The sequence below is a fragment of the Rattus rattus genome, chromosome 9, assembly GCF_011064425.1.
Source record: "Rattus rattus isolate New Zealand chromosome 9, Rrattus_CSIRO_v1, whole genome shotgun sequence".
Taxonomy (NCBI): Eukaryota; Metazoa; Chordata; class Mammalia; order Rodentia; family Muridae; genus Rattus; species Rattus rattus.
This window is the reverse complement of record NC_046162.1, coordinates 96,051,566-96,069,478: the sequence shown is the minus strand read 5'-3', so window position 1 is coordinate 96,069,478 and position 17,913 is coordinate 96,051,566. Positions and strand designations below refer to the sequence as shown.

Here is a 17,913-nt window from a genome sequence, read left to right as displayed (position 1 = left end):
TTCTTTTTACGTAAGTGAACAGTAATGTCAAGTAGAAATAGTTGAGTGTGAACCCCTCCCCCACCCCCACCCCCCCAAAAAAAGTCAGCCAAGGCCAGGGAGAGACTTAAAAAGCAACTAACCCCATTTACTATTACATGCCATGGGACAATTTACCTCAAGTTAGTCAGGTGCGTTGGATTTAAAACAATGGTTTGTCTTACTTTTACTCTCCACACCTGACAGAAATAAAAGCTTAGGTTGGCTTATTTCCTTTGAGTATTCACATTTGGGGGGGGATACTCACCCCCATCTCTGATGGAGGATACTGAAGAAGCATTGAGAAAGCATACCCAAGCTAATTTTCAAAAGTTTTCCCTCCTTTACTTAAAAAAATGTCATTGACAGAGAGCATTGGTAGAAACTTATTAACACAACCTAGGGAAACTAGTTATAACAGTGCACACTTGTAACACATGAAAGCCCAAACAAGAAGCAGCACAGCCTCTAAGGTAGCTGAGATTATTTTGATTATAGCTAAACTCAACTATTGATTTATTAAGACCCAACATTTCTAGCTTTCACTTTGGATGTGTATGTTCAAGTTCCCCTCCTTGTAATTTCTTCTACTCCTGGAGGTCACAAATCACCAAAGTTAAGCAAAAGGTTTGTATGGTTATCTTTGTCAACTTTTGTCACTTGGGAAAAGACAAATCAATCAAGGGCTGTCCTCATGGGATGGTCAACAGGCATGTCTCTAGGAGACTGCATAATTCAGTTAATTGATGGGGTAAGACTCAGTCCACTTAAGGTGGTACCATTCCCTAGGCAGGACGAATCCTAAGTTGACTTAGAATAGAGATATTGGGCTAAGCAAAAGCAAACAAGCAAGAAAATGAGCATGTATGCATTAATTTTTCTCTGTTCTTGGCTGTGGATGTGATGCAACTATCGTTTGAAATTCCTGCCTTGACTTCCCTGCAATAATGGACTATAATCTAGAAATATGAGCTAAAACAAATCCTTTCTCCCACAAATTGCTTTTTGTCTAAATATCTTATCCTAGGGACATAAAGGGAACTAGAACATATATGTGCAGTTTTACCTGCATGCTTGTTGCGTCTGTGGCTGATTCGTGGTGTAGACGAGCCATTCCCTCGTGGTAGAAAAAGGGCAGCACCTTTGACAGTTAAAAAGCTCTCGCTGATGCTGTGAGGAAAAAGTTAAGAGAAACATTATTTAAGGAAAGTAAATAGGATGAAGAGACCCAGTTTAAGATTTCTCTCTCTTCCCTATGCAATGTTCCAACTTCATAGGGTGAAGCATGCCTTTAATCCTAGCACTGGAAGAGAGGCAGGCATCTGAGCTGGATGAGCTCAAGGCTACCCTGGGCTATAAAGCAAGTTCCATGCCAATCAGGGCCACACAGTGAGACTGTCTCAAAAACAAACAAAATGACAAGGAAATTAAAATAAAAACAAAAGACAAATTAAAAAAAAAACAAATTAACCCCCCCAAACAAACAAACAAACAAACAAAAAACTAACAAATCCAAGAGGAGAGATTACTTGCTATTCTAGTTGCTCACATACAGTCCTGCCTACTCTAAATGATTTTTCTAAAATAAAACTTAAGGTATTGTATTTAAATTACACAGCAGCAATTAAGAACAACTTTAAATAAATAAAAGGGAAGAAAAGACTCTAGGACTAGATTGTAAGGGTCAGGATCATGGGTCTATTGCTATGTGAGCAAACCTACATTTACTCTTCTATAAAATGAGGGTGCTATGAGAATCAGTGAACGCACCGACTTCTCAGGTGGTGCATGGGCTCACAGAAGTAAGTCCTTAATAATTAGTTATTATTAGTATCAGTGATAGTGTTTCACTAGTATCCTGATAAGATGTAACATATTGTTTTCTTTTCCAAAATTAAATTTTATTTGTAATTTTTGTGGTGTTAGGCTCTTGGATAACACCCGGGGCCTTGCATATGCTTGGTGCTTACTTCAGCACTGGTCTATGCTTACTGCCCAGAACTACTTATGTACAACACATCCAGAGTCTGAAAGAAAATACTTATTTTTAAAACACACATACATACACCCTCATTCTGAAGTATGAGCTCAAGACTTTATTTTGACTAAATAGATCAGTGGTTACCAAGACCTGCATAGAATAATGTGTGTGTGTGGGGGTGGTTGATAGGTACAGGTGTCTACTTGGATAGGACAAATAACTTCTAATACTTTATAGCACAATAGGATAACTATGACTGATTACAACTGTATATACACTTCAAATTAGCTAGAAGACTTTGAAGGTTCCTAATATAAGGAAATGATAGATGTCTGAGGTGATTAATGACAGTCGTCCTGATCATTAAATATAGTATATGGGGGTGGGTTCAGGGTGGAGTGGAGAGATGGCTTACCATTGGTGAAGAGCATTTGTTGCTCTTACAGAGGACCTAGGTTCAATTTCCAGTTCCAGTTACAAGAAATTCAATAAACATATACAGGGTGCACACACAAGTATATAGGCAAAACATTCATACACATAAAGTAAAAATAAATAAATCTACAGAAGCAAAAATTGTATACAGGTGTACTGGCTGGTTTTGTGTGTCAACCTGACACAAGCTGGAGTTATCACAGAGAAAGGAGCCTTCCTTGAGGAAATGCCTCCAGCTGTAAGGCATTTTTTAAATTGTGATCAAGGGGTGAGGACCCAGCCTATTGTGGGTGGGGCCATCCCTGGGCTGGTAGTCTTGGGTTCTATAAGAGAGCAAGCTGAGCAAGCCAGGGGAAGTAAGCCAGTAAGTAACATCCGTCCATGGCCTCTGCATCAGCTCCTGCTTCCTGACCTGCTTGAGTTTCAATCCTGACTTCCTTTGGTGATGAACAGCAATGCGGAAGTGTAAGCTGAATAAACCCTTCTTGGTCATGATGTCTTGTGTAGAATAGAAACCCTGACTAAGACAACAGGTATCAAAATATTACATTTTATCTCATAAATATGCACAGCTGTTTTGTGTAAATTAAAAAAAACCCAAAAACCTAAAATTGTACTCTCAGTAAGTCACATCTCCACACCCACTGAAGAGGACTAGCACAGAGGCAGTGTGCTGTACTTCCTGGAGTTTATCTCCTGTGTTAACATCATTCATGTGGGAGGCTAACAGCATAGGTACAGAATTATTGCTTAGAATAGAAGATATTCAAAATTATAATTACAAGTGGATATGATATCCCTCCTCTGAACTCTGAGGCCTCTCCTCACACCCAACCCACAGATCCATCTACACAGGCTGGGACAAAAGCTCAACAGTCACGCCAGCCTCGGTGTCTGTCTACCTCCCCACAATAGGTCTCTACTCCATTTGTGAATCCCTTGGGCTGTGTAGCAGGAAATACTAGAGGACGATAGAGGAAGAAGAGGTGGAAGGAGGATGGAGCTGAAGCATGTGACCTGGAGAAACTGCAAGTGATAGGGATCCCTAGCTGGGGAGTAGGGGTGCAGTGGTGGACCTGCCCAGTCTGGGCGCACAGCTTGTGTTAATTTAAATTGTGTTGTGTTTTCTTTGCACGGGCTTATCTGGGTTGGAGTTTTTATGGCAACAGGCTGTACTCTCAAACCTACCTTGAATTATTACACCCATAGCCTCTTACACCCATCATCATCATGGCTTGTTCAAAGTTGCCATTTCCTTTTTTTTGGGGGGGGTGAGTGAGTGGAGAGTGGACACAGGATCTCTCTGTATATTCTTGGCTGTCCTAGAACTCACTCTGAAGACCAATCATGCCTTGAACTCAGAGATCCATCTGCCTCTGCCTCCCAAGTGCTAGGATTAAAGGGATGTACCTCCATTGCCTGACATTTCCTTCTTGCACTATTTTTGCTTTGGTTTTTTAAAAAGTGACTTTATTGAGAAATTCACCTTTGCTAATTTGACTGGGTCTTAGCTACCCCCCTGGCGTTTGGATAGGATCTCATGTAGCCATAGCTTGACTATATAGCCAATGATGAATCTGAATGGATCCTCTTGTCTCCACTTCCCAAGTGTTGGGATCAAGATGTGAGCCATGATACCCAGCCAATAGCTCTTTAAGAGTAAAAGATAGTGTTGTATTGAACTGCAATTGCTTTCCAACCATTTTTCTAGCATTACTATACTGACTTGTACACACAGTCAGAAGCTAAACGATGAATTTCTTGTTAGAAATTAAAGAGATTTTACTTTGCTTCTGAAGTAGAATATCACATTGCTCGGGATGGTTTCACTCACCCTACACAATTTTCAATAATGACTGTACTTTTCTTCCTCCTGCCTCTACCTCTTTTGTGTTGGCATTATAGACAAGTGCTAATACCTTAGTGTTTATTCTGTAATAAAAGCTTTTTATTATAAGTTGTCAAACAGCTGGGCATAGTGGTGAATGCCTTTAATCCCAGATCTCAGGAGGTAGAGGCAGGCAAATGTAAATCAGAGAATGGCCTAGTCTACATGGTAAGAACCTCTCAAACCAAACCAACTAACCAAGCAAAAAACAAAACAAAACCTTTTAAACATATATAAAAGTAGTGTGCATGTATGTATGTATGTATGCATGCATGCATGCATGTATGCGTGTGGGGGTAGCGAGGTGGGAGAGGTGCTTCAAGGGTTAAAAGTTCTTCACTGGTCTTGTAGATGACTCAGGTTTAGCTCCTGAAGCCCACTATGAGCTCACAACTGCCTGTAAGTCCAATTCCAGGGGACCTAACCTCTTCTTGCTTCCTCAAGCACTTGTACACACCTGGTACGCACACAAAATAAATAAATATTTTTTAAACTAGGAAGAATATTACAAACATATTTCTATCACATTCTAGCTTTAGTTCACAGCTAACTTTCTGTCTTCATCCCCTTTACTCTGTCTCTAGTGTAAATCAAATCCCAGAAAATGCACCAGCAATAAGCCTGTGGTAGTTAGTTCTGTTACCCTCTCGGCAAGCAGCCAGAGTGCTTTTAAGTATATCCAGATTATAGAAGGGCTGTGTAAAACTTTGTAAATGCCTCTCTCCTTTATATTTAAAAATGGAGAGCCAGCCTGTAGCTCAGTCTATGAGGCCCATGAAACAGCTTGCAGTGAAGCAAGTTACCTGTGACCTTATGCTGCCCGCTTCTTCTTGTTTACTATGAACTATCTAGCCCTAGTTCCTCTCTTCTGTCTCTTCAGTATTTCAGGCCCCTTCTCAAGTAATCATCAATCCTCCACTTGATTCTTCTGAACTGTTCAGTATTTAAATCTGTTTTACTATCACCACCCCTCTTTTCCTTTATCCCAATGCATCTATCCTGTTGTCCTGTTTTGTTCTTTTCAGGATATTTTCATAAACTAATACATTTAGTCATGTGTGTTACGGTCTACAGTTATCAGCACATAAGCTCCACAGATGCAAATCACTGCTCATCATTGTATCGTCAGCATAGAAACCCTGCCAGAAACACACTGAGTGCTCAGAAGATATGTGGTAATAAATGAACTCCTCCTAGTTTATCCTCAGCTGTTTGCACAGTTCCATCACTGAACACACTGGTTGCACCCATCTTTAATTTGCCCTTGAGAAGCAGAGGCAGATCTCTATGAGGCCAGGTCTTCATGGCAAGTTACAGGCCACCAAGAGCTATATCTAAGCATGTGATAGATTAATGGGTCATAAATAACATTGTTTATGATAAATGAGTAGGCAGGCTGAATCAGCTTCATAATGCTCAGTTATGGTTCAATCTCATGCTTCAATAAAGTGGTAAAAGACTGATAAAACTTTTGAGGTTGTAACCAGTCAGAGAGATTGGATACATTTTTAAAAGACAAAAACCATAATTTATAGGTTTAATTTTAAGAACCTGAATCTGTCTAGGAGAGGCTGCCCTGATTTTGTCTTGTTTGCGTCTGTAAATAAAGCACTGCTCTCTTGTGGTCTGTTGCACAAGCCCTGTCTCTTGTTACATCCGTGGTGTGCACATGCCTCTGTGTTGTGGACCAGTCTCACTGCCATTACGGGAACAATCTAAGACAAAATGTCTGAGTGACAGGATGAACAGGGTACACCACAGACAGGAAACGAAATTCACACTTCTGCCAACACAGCAACTGTCTGCTTTACTAAGTGAAAAAACAAAACAGTTAAATACTCTGCCTACTCACTAGGCAAAATTACCAGCTTTGGCCATGTTGGTTTCCAGTAAACAAAGCAGTTATCAGTGTGTACAAAGGAAGCACTTGCTGAGTGAGAGCTTAACAGCTGGGCACACTGCAGCCATTCCTTCTGTGAGACACAGTAGTTTTCTTTGACAAACAGTAGTCTAAGCTAACTTCCTGGTTTAGGGAGCTCTGTATTAATGTTCTTTTGTTGCCCATGCTTTAAAGACTACCTATGTGCATTCTATGCATTGAGCAGTTAAATGTGCTTTTCAACATGTATGCAGTGCTTTCGCAAGGGTAATGGTGGGGACAATTATCTTAATTAAGTTAATTCCAAGTGGTTTGGACTCCATAAATTCATGATTAGAAAGAACAGGGGAGTCTGGGGGACATGGTTCAGTCTGAAAAGTGCTTGTCTAGCATGCACAAAGCTCTGAGTTTTGAGATCCAGGGCTGTACCAACTGGCTGTGGTGACAGTAATACGAATTTGTAAAAACAGATCAGAGATCATACCTTATAGGACATAAGGGAAACCAGTCTTTCTATTTGGATCATTTGCACAAATATTGATAAATGTACAGCAGACCCAGCTGGGTCAGGCAGAAGACTGTCACTTAAGTGTGACAAAGGATCCCTGAGCATGACACTCAATGTATTCTAGATGACACATGCCATCCTCTTTATTCTATGGTCCTAGATACAAGTCCTCAGCAGTCACAAAGGTGGCATACAGTTGGTAAAAGAGGGAGCATGGGTGAGAAGTGGATGACTACATCCTGTTATTCCTGAGTAAATTTTGGAAGTAAATCATGCTATCAAAGATGAATGGAAACACTACAATTTGTGGTTTAATTTAGAGTTTCATGAGCCTAATTAAACATTTTGTATCTGAATAAAGTTATGCAAATTTAACTTCACCTACTTCAGTGTGTGGTGAGAAGTCATCTTCCCAGAATAGGAAGACATCTAGTTATGTCAGTAGTAGTGGTTTTCAAATAGCTGTTCACAGATGAAGCAGATGTCGTTGTCTAAAAAATCTGTTCTGAGGGCCAGCCTGGTGGCTTAATGTTAGGTAAAGGTGTTTTGCTGCCACCCTGATAACCTGAATTTAATTCAAATATGAAGCTCAAAGAACTTAAAAATCCCTATGCTAAAAAAGAAAACTGACAGGGAAAATCCTTCTTGATCTTTAAATAAGGATGATAAAGCAGCGCTTAGAGGATTGTTTTCCTAATGAAGGGTGACCGTGATATAAATGCTCTCTAGTCTTAATCAGAATGAAGCTGAAGAATCGTTGCTTCTCTCTGTCATAAATGACTGCTCATCAAGGGAAAGGCACTTCTGATTACACACAAGAAATGAATTAGTAATAGTTAACCTGGCTACATGCTAAATACTAGGCACTACGTACTTCCTTTCACCTTTACAACACAGTTTACTATTTTTTTTTGTTCCAGTTTACTTTTAGGCATTGGAGGAGCTAAAAAATGTCCAAGATCATATAGCAGTAAGTCACAGATTCAAGATCTGATGTGAATGTCCCTACTCGAAAAAACTCTTCTGTTACTCTAGTTTTAGGACAGTATAATAGGTGAAATATAGTTTCTTTTCTACAGAGAATTTTAAAAGAGAATTTAAGAGTAGAGAGAGAGGTCTAAAGGTAACGTAATGGCAAACATCTGTCTGGGAGGTCAATCTAGTTGGGGGTCAGTCTAGTTGGGTTGGTAATTAAGAACTGCAAGCTCTGCTGGGAATGATAGTAGCATTTTAGCTGCAAAAATGGGGGAAAGAGCACTGTGTTCTTTGGGCAAACATTCCTTGCCAAACCCTTCAGATCAAAATCACTTCCTAAAGCATGGCATTTGTTAACTGGCAGTTTCTTCTCAGGCAAAGCACATAAAGGAAAAGTTCAACTAAGGCAAGGAAGAAAATACTTAGCTATGCAGATAATGAAACAATCTTTGAGGAATGTGGCAGGGTGCTCACCTCTGACCAAGCAAGAATGTTAAGCAACAAAGCCATACACACCTGGCCAAATGAGTGAATGTTGGTTGAATAAGAAATTCTGTTTTATAATAAAACATATATAGAAAGGAATGGATAATTTATGAGAACATGAATGTTTCAGGGATGGAAAGATGGCTCTGTGGCTGCTCTTACAGAGGACTGGGGTAGCGTTCTCAGCACCCATATAGCATCTTACAGCCATTTATAATTCTAGTTCCAGGGGCTCTGACGCCCTCTTCTGGCCTCCTTAGGCACACACATATAAATGCAGGCAAAACACATAAAAATAAAAATTAAAAAAAAAAACTTAACAGTTTTTTTTAAAAATAAAGTTTTAGTAAGTAGATGTAAAATTAAATAAAGAAAAAATAAAATTAAATGAAAGGGTCTCTGGAAGAGCAGTCAGTGCTCTTAACCACTGAGTCATCTCAGTCCGGTTATTTTCATATTTTAATGCCAGCCACTTGAATTTGTTCGGTGTTTTTGCCTGAGGCCAAATTTATAGGAACTTGGTTGTGAACTGCTGACCGTACACAGCATCACTACTCAAAGGTGAATTGGTTGTAGCTCTGTTAAAGTCAAATACACAGTTCAAGCTGCGGAATTTTTATCTTAAAGAATAATAATTATGTAAGGTTGGTGACTTCCACATGTACCATGGGATATGCCTCTTCAAACAAACACATGAATCTTTGAAAAAAATAGGTAAGGAATACTCATGTAGAGGAAATTTTTACCTAAATTCTAAACATTTAATACTTTACTTTCCTCTTCTGATAAGCTGTCCTTGCTTGGTACTTTAAATTTTAGATGCAAGAAAGACACTAGGGCAGCTGCTATCAATACTTAAATGAAGGCTTTCATGTCCCTACTGATAGGAGGGCACTTGTAGCTAGAAGTTTTAAGTATCAGGCCAGAGGCCAAGGGATCACACAGGTATTAATGTCATTTCTTATTGAAAAAACATAGCTAAAAACAAGGTGGGAAAAGACATTATACACTCCATGACTGCAAGAAACTCAGAAGCATATTTCTAAGTAAGGAGAAAAACGTAACATTGTATTCCTAAAGGAATCTAGATTACAATGGGAGAAAACAGAAATCCATGTACCATGCATTCCCCATTCCTACCACACACAGCCTAACACTGGTCAATTCTGGAAATGGCAAATCAAGTCTGAAAGCCATTCCCCTGGGACATTAATTCCCAGATACAGATATATGAATACAAGTAGCAAGGTTATTTCTCTCCTTATCAACAAAAGCATATTATACCAGCTAACAAACAGATGAGCGTAGGCTCCTGTTCTTCCTGATTAACTACAACCATCAGGCCATTTCAATTCTAGCCTATTTTCCATCTAGACCAGTGGTTCTCAACCTTCCTAATGCTGCGACCCTTAAATACAGTTCCTCATGTTGTGATGACCCCCAGCCATAAAATTATTTTTGTACTTCATAACTATAATTTCGTTCAATCTGTGGGTCGAGAACACTTTGACAAACCTCTAGCTCCAAAAATATTTACATTGCAATTCATTACAGTAGCAAAATTACAGTTATGAAGTAGCAATGGAAATAATTTTATGGTTGGGGGTCACTACAACACACGAGGTCAAAGGACAACGTTTCTGGAATCTGTTCTCTTACTCCATCTTGTCTCTCATTTCTGCTATGCTTCCTACTACAGGCGATCTGGCCTGGGGGTTTCCAGGAGATTCTTCTATCTCTGCTTCCCATTTCATGAGTGGAGGGGTTGTGAATGAGCACTTATGTGGGCTCATGTGGCAAATACGCACTTTCACCCACTGAGCCATCTTCCTGGGCCCTCTTTTTACTTTTATTTTGAGACAGTATCTCGAGGATGCTCACACAGGCATTGAACCCATGCTTCTCCTGCCTCAGACTCCTGATGAGCAGAGGTAAGAGGTATGTACCACCACACTTGGCTCTATCAAATGTGGACTTGGTGGTTCTCTGAGGGGCTGTGAGGGAATGTTGTTTATGTCTGGCCTGACAGAATCTTTCCTCTGGGGCTAAGAATCTTAAGCAAGTGAACCGAAGGAGGTCGTATTGTAGGGTATGGTTATATTCACTGTAGTGAGTGGCAAATTCCACACTTGTTTGCTTTTCCTCCATGGCCTTCCTAGAATACCCTTGCATTTAGCAGTTCGCAGAGCTTGATTCTTTAGCCCCCACATATCTGCTAAGTGTACTCTGACAGTGTCCAATAAACATTTGGCCTAAGATAGGTTAAAATTAATTTCTGAGTTTGCTACATACTCCCAAGTATCAACTGAAGCCAGAGAATCTAATCATTTGCCACAAGCAACACAGCTTATTATCAATAGAGACAAGTTACTAGGCCCGCATGTTACCTGACACCCAGGATGATATTTAATTTCTTAGATATTATTATCACAGCATATGTTTCTGTTCTAATAGTTTGAAGCAAGTAGCATTTAAAAATCACATCTTGGATGAAGAGATGACTCAATAGCTATGATTGCTTGCTGCCCTTGCAGAGGGATTTGATGGGTGACACATAAGCACCTCTAACTCCAGCTTTGGAGCTCTGACACCCTCTCTGGACTCCACAGGCACCCACACACACTTGTGCATGCATATACATGCTCACACATGTAAATGAAAAGAAATCTTTTAAAAATGTTAAGATATAAAGAAGCAAATTACTATAAACAAAACAAAACAAAATGTACAAAGTGTGATGGCATGTGCCTATGGTCATAGCTCTTAGGCTGAGGCATGAGGATGGAAGCCAGCTTGGGTTAAAGAAAGATATTCTCTTAAATAAAGCAAAACCAATCAACTAAACCCAAGCCCCAGATCTAGTCAATCTGTGTACACAGAACAAAGGTGGGACTTGATAGTAAAGTCTCATTTGCTGTTCTGTTTTTCAAGCATTCTTAGAGTTCAGGTCTGAGTGGGAAGAGATTGAGATGTACTCCCATGAGTTGCTCTAAGTTACTCTAAGTTGCTTCTTTTCTCATCAACAAATTTCTCAGGTATTAAAACTGACTTTAAAAAATACTAAGCCTCAAATCTGTCCTGTCTAAAAGAAATGCAGAGACAAAGACAGAGTGGAGACTGAAGAAATGGCCAATCAATAACTGGCCCATCCCACGGACAGGCAGGCGCCAATCCCTGACGCTATCAGTGATATTCTGTTATTTTGCAGACAGGGGCCTAGCATAACTGTCCTCTGAGAGGCTCTACCAGCAGGTGACTTAAACAGATGGAGACACCCAGAGTCAAACATTGGACGGAGGTTGGGGACTCTTAGAGAAGAGTTGTGGGAAGGATTGAAGGCCCTGAAGGAGTAGAAACCCTACAGGAAGGCCAACAGAGCCAACTAACCTGGACCTCTAGGAGTTCTCAGAGACTGAGCCACCAACCAAAGAGCAAACACGGTCCGTCCTTAGCACATGTGTAGCAGATGTACAGTTCAGTCTCCATGTGGGCCCAACAACTGGAGTGAAGGTTGTCCCTAAAGCTGTAGCCTGACTGTGGAATCTGTTTCCCAACAGGGTTGCCTTGTCTGGCCTTGGTGAGAGAGGATGCACCTAACCCTGCAGAGATAGTATGGGCCAGGGTTGGGGGATACTGGGGAGGAGGCATCTTCTCAGAGGAGAAGGGGAGGGAGGTTGGAGGAAGAGACTCTGTAAGAGGGGGACTAAAGGGGGGGGTGCAGCATTTGGGATGTAAACAAACAAATACAACTTTAAAAATACTAGTTATTAAAAACAAAATGTCAGCAGGATATGGTGTCACACACCTTTAATCCCAGTACCACAGAAACAGAAGCAGGTGAATCTCTGAGTTTGAGGCAAGCCTGGTATACATACAAGAGTTTCAGGTCAGTTAGGGCTACACAGTGAGACCTTGCCTTAGAACAAAATACAACCAACCAAAACCCCCAAGACACCCCCATCCCAAACCAACATAAAATGTCAGAAGACTATGAACGAGGGCCTTTAAGTGAAGGCAGGTAAGACTACCATAAGAGGAAAAGTGGATGGTTACCCAGTCCTTGGATTCTTTATGGTATTCTAGGAGACTAAGAACGTTTCTTTCTATATATTACCTGACCACATACTCATTTCATCTCTTTAGAAAAATTGAAAGCATTTAGCATTTGGCTTACAGTTCAAAAGAACTACTGAACATGAAGACCAGAGTTGGTACCTATAGAGCAGGGCTTCATATAGTAGCAGGTGGGCCCATTTTATACCTATGTGCGACTAGCATAGATCTAAAATAATTTGAGTTCAGAATGGCAAAGAGGATGTATGTATTCTTGGATTCCAATCTTGGACTTAGCAGTCTGGCTTCCAAACACTTCCCAGTTTGAGTTAAGACCAAGTCCAGACCTGTGTATGACACACCCCTGATGCCTTGCAGTGTCTACCACACAAGGCTCAGCTTCAACCCTGTCTCTAGCATCCAAAAATAATGCTCCTAAACAATTTATCCACCACAAAAAACATAGACTGCCCATGAAAGCTGTCGGCTGCAACACAGAACAGGCCTTAGACTTCTGGTGACCGACAGTGATAGGGAATTATTATTATTATTATTAATTTTTTTGAGAAAGTCTTTCTTCAAGATGAGAAGTTATGCTGGACAGTGAGGGTACAGAACTTTAATCCCAGGACTTGGGAGGCAGATCTCTGAGTCTGAGGTTAGCATGGTCTACAGAGTAAGTTCCAGGACAGCCAGGGCTACTCAGGGAAACCCTGTCTTGAAAAACCACCAAGAAACATAATGACATAGGTAAAAAGTAACTTAAATTAACTGAATAAAGGAACAATACAAACCAAAAAGAGCAGCACCCATGGCAAGCTACGTACTAGCATTTGAAGACTACGTGCATGCATGCATCAATCCATTCATTTTTGATTTAGCTAATGTTTTCCCAGTACTACAAACAACAGAGCTGCAGCAGGAGGATTGCAAGCCAGGCTTTCAAGCATTTGATGAAGAAGTCAAACCCTGTTTTCAGCCCATGCCTTTCCTTTCCATTGGAAAGGTCTCCTCTAGGCTTCAGATCATGTGTTTGCTGTTGTCACCTCAGCATCCTGGCTACTATCACTTTCTTTTTACCCCGACTTTTATTACAATTTAATGAGACTTTATTGTTAATAGAAAGAAATACTCAACAACTTCGCCCTTAAACTTCTCATCATTCCAAATTTCAAAGCCCCTCACTGAGGTTCTTCAAATAGACTCCAATTCCTAAGTTCCTCTGGCAGACATGAAATCTTAATGGACTTGACCTCGGAAACCCAGTTTCCTCCCGACTTCCATGTTTTCACTTCCTCTTCAAGAGAACTTCTGTTCTCTTGATTCTTAATTTTCCCCCCTCAGGCTACCAACTTCTTTTTGACTTTTCTTTCCTAACCAATATGATCCCTCGTTGTATTTCCCAACCATTTTCCCTAGAATTCAATCTCCTTGCTCCCAAATTCTTCTGCAGTTTAAAATTGTACAATTATTTATTACCTGTCCAAGCAAGTAAATACCTTGTCTAGTGTTATTTTTCAATGTTGTACACAGGGCCTAGCACTAAGTGAACACTCAATAAAACTATATATGTCTCTGCAAGAGAAAAGAAGCCTACCACTGAAAGAGATTATAAAGCCATGCCTCTGCATGTCACAACACACTTTTGGATTCAGTTACACGATATCAGAGATGGCAGCAAAAACACTGAGGGAATTCAGTTGGTACTTTACACCTTATGACAGCTCCTCTCTCCTTCCCTTTTAACCCAAACCTTCCTCGCTCCTCTGTACCCCACTCTCTACGTTAACCTGCCTATGACAGAGCTGGAGGAGGGAAGCTATTGCGATCTCTCTCAACTACTCCTCTTACCTCAAGACTTACTGCCTTTCTTCAATGAGAGGGAACAATATATCCTCTGTCCTTGATTCTATTCACACTTCCTAGTTTGTGCTTCTTCTGATTGCTTCTTCCTAGCCTAGAAAGACTGGACTCTTACATTCTTAAGACACATGCACAAATGCACACACGTACGCACGCACCTACCTTAACAAAAACTTTAAAAAGAGGTCTACAGCTGTTGTGCACTTTCCTCCCCTGCTAGTCATTCTCGCTACTCACGCCCTGTTGCTTCTGCCCTATCACTCCTGTGAGACTCTACCTCGTCCGAATATGACAGACCCAAAGGACAGAGGCTATTGGCATTCGCTTCAACAGTCTTTCCTCTTTATTGAATACCTGAAATACAAATAATTTCTATCTTCTTGAGAGTCTATTTACAGATAGTTTCTAAAATATGACATCTTCTCTACACCTCTCTGGAGCATCCCAGTTCAGTATTTTGTTAGCAATACTGACCTACCCTGCCCATTGTATTTAAGATAGTATTTTGAAAATAAATTTATCAAAAAATCATGGGCCGGCAAGCTTGTTTATGAGCTTCCCATCCCATGACGACCTGAGTAAGATCCCTGAGATCCCACATGGCACCTGAAAACTGTCCTCAAATCCTCATAAGTGGGGGTTGGGGATTTAGCTCAGTGGTAGAGCGCTTGCCTAGGAAGCACAAGGCCCTGGGTTGGTCCCCAGCTCAAAAAAAAAAAAAAAAAAAAAAAAAAAAAAAAAAGAACCAAAAAATTCCTCATAAGTGTTCCTGGTATCCAAATACCCTCCCTGCCCACACAAGTCAAATAAAGTGTTGAAAAATAGAATCTCTAGCTTCTCTTAAAAATGAGAATATTTGAACAGAAATATCTAGAGTCCCTTCTAATGCCTGGCCAGGGCTAATCAGCAGTGCTGATGTGCCAGACTCCACATACTGGAGCAGTCTTCTGAGGCAGAGGTGTGGCTGGAAGTATGGCTGGCTGATTTGGAAGATAGTAAGGTGTTGGTGGAATGCAGGGGTCAGCACTGAGTTTTAAATGATGACCTCAAACAAGGAGGAAAGGGCAGGTTTCTAAAGGCTTCAGTCTCCTGGTGATGACTGTAATTCATCTTCCCATGTGCTACAACTCAGAAACTTCTGCTCTTTTGTTTTCTTGAGACAGGGTTTCTCTGTGTAGCCCTGACTGTCTTGGAACTCTCTCTGTAGACCACACTGGTCTCCAATTCAGAGATCCACCTGCCTCTGCCTCCCAAGTGCTGGGATTAAAGGAGTGCACTACCTTTGCCTGGCTGAAACTTCTGCTTTTAAAATGCAATGGGCATTTCTTTCAGTCTTTACCTTGCTCAACCATTTTGATTAAATCACTTGGAAATGTCATATTATGGACTTTTTTGTTTGCTTGTTTTGATTTGTTTGAGAGACAGAGTCTCACTGGGTAGTACTGATGGGCCTGGAACTTGCCACCTAGAATAGGCTGGCTTTGAACTTGAAGTGACACTCCTGCCTCTGCCTCCTCGGTGAGAGATTACTGAGATGTGTCACCATGCTTGGCTCCATTTAATACTGACAACCTTTTTATTTTTCTTTAAAACTCCTTTATTATTCCTTATATTTCAGATTATTCCTTCATAGTCTCATTCCTTCATATATCAAAAATATTATTTTTCGGCCAACTCCTTAAACTATCGTATCTTCTATGATTTCATTATCTATGTTTTTTTCTTCTTTGCTTTTTATATACTCTCTTGGATGCCCTCATTTAATTATGGCCATCCTCCTGTATGCTCATGATTTTGGATTATCTATTATCTATTCATGCACAAAGCAACTTTAAAGCCCTGAGGTCTAACATAACACACTAGCATTTATCACCTGCTAAGATTACAGATGTACACAGACATGTGCTTAGTTTTTACTGAAAAGTTACATTACCACCTTGGTTGAACCCCCTCCTCCCCCTCTCCCCCCAGAGATTTTATTTTATTTACTCATGGCTAGGTACTGTACTGGAATTTCTGAATCTCCTTTCAGGTAGTTTGTGTGTGAGAAAATATGACTTTTGTATGTTCACCTTATATTCTGCAACTTTTCTGAATCTGTCTAGTCCAAATAGTTTTCTCTCTGCGCGCGCGTGTGTGTATGTGTGCGTGCATGTTCTACAGTTCTTTGAGGGTCAGCAATTTTGTGAAGTCTTCAGATTTTTCTACATAGGAGGTCCTGTCATTGACAAACAACAGTCTTATTCCTTTCCAACGTTGATGTCCTCCCTCTCTCCCTCCCATTCATCCTTCCACCTAGCTGCTCTGGTTAGGATCAATTAACTTTTGTAAACAGCATTATTAGTGATAATGATGACAAAGAAGGAGAGAAAGAAAGAGAAAATAGTGAAATAAAGTTCAAAGAATAACTGTTGGGTTTTCTTGATGTCCAATCTACAGTGTTTAACATTTAATTATTTTTGAAATTCACTAGAAGTTTGTTTTTGAGACAGTAGCACCTTGTGTAGATGAAGCTGACTCTGAAGTCACAGGGATCTGCCTGCCTTTGCCTCCTGGGTGCTGGGATTAAAGGCATGGACTACTTACTATACCTACCTTGAAATTCACTAAAAATACATTTTAAAATAAATTTATTAAGAAGCAATGACACACAACACACCATTCTCCAGGGCCAGAGACTTCACAAGGTTGGGTCATACAGTAACGAGTTACTTAGGATTTGGAAGGAGAGAAATCCAAATCAAAGTGATCTAAGAGTAAATGTAACTTTCACGGAGTTTTAAGCAGTTTAGAGGGGGCAAAAGTTAAAATGTGTATCTGTTCCAGTGTAGGAATGAATTCTATACCGGCTACAGAGATTGCTTTTCAGTCAGTGATCTAGGCTCAATCACCTACTCCAGGGGTAACTCGGGCACAGGAAAATGTAAGGATTAAAGGGGAATGCTTTCAAACTAGTTTTAATACTAAAGGCAACATTTAACATGATTGATAGGAAAACGTCACATTGTAACAAAAAGCTAACGAAGTTATATATAATTTATATAGGTCTCTTAAGCCAGTAGGGACCCTATTTATCAAAGGTCTGCCTTTAATCATTTAAGCTGGCTGAAGGTACTCAGTTTGTGTTTTAGCAAAACAATGGGAGACAGTGCTACTAGAGTTTAGGAGCAGAGACAAGCAGATCTCTGTGAGTTCAAGCCCAGCCTGTCTACATAACAAATCAACTAGGGCTACATAGTGAGATCTTGTCTCATGAACAAAAACAAGATGTGGTACATCCTCTTCTCCCATGCTCCTTAAACAAGTAAGGGATAATATACAACACAGACATGAATTTTATCATTATTAAACAGAAGACAAAATGTGAGAAGCATGGATAGCTTTCAGACAGCAGCCAAATTACAGGTTGAAATAGGATTATTCAGGTATGGGAGAGTTAATTACAAATACAGCCAAGGATAAAAACTTAGACTTAAAAAAATGTAAGAAACATCAACTGTACAAAACATTGGACTCCACAGCCGCATTTGCACAGATGCATTTATGTGCTCTGACTGCATATGCCCACCACCTCCTACCCACCTTCCTTGCTCCTGTATCCCCTTCCTTTCTCCACCATATGGATACAATTTATTTTTATTTTATTGTTTAAAATATGGCTATCCTGGGATGGGCATAGTAATGTGTCTTCAAAAGGTAATGTAATTTAACAGCAGTTTTGAATGTTAAAAAAATTTTAAAATTCTATACATATTATAATTTTTTTTTTCTGAGATCGGGTTTCTCTGTGTAGCCCTGGCTGTTCTGAAACTCACTCTGTAAACCAG

At 40.2% G+C, this 17,913-nt stretch overlaps 1 protein-coding gene across 2 annotated transcripts in view; it reads right to left on the bottom strand.

Moving 5' to 3' along the window:
• The window catches only part of Ssh2 (slingshot protein phosphatase 2), a 241,452-nt gene that overhangs the window by 62,322 nt on the left and 161,217 nt on the right, over positions 1-17,913 (bottom strand). For both annotated transcript variants that reach the window (XM_032911738.1, XM_032911736.1), the window contains one exon: positions 1,085-1,188. In XM_032911738.1, coding sequence (XP_032767629.1) covers positions 1,085-1,188 — 104 coding nt within the window. The remainder of the gene's footprint in view (positions 1-1,084; positions 1,189-17,913) is intronic.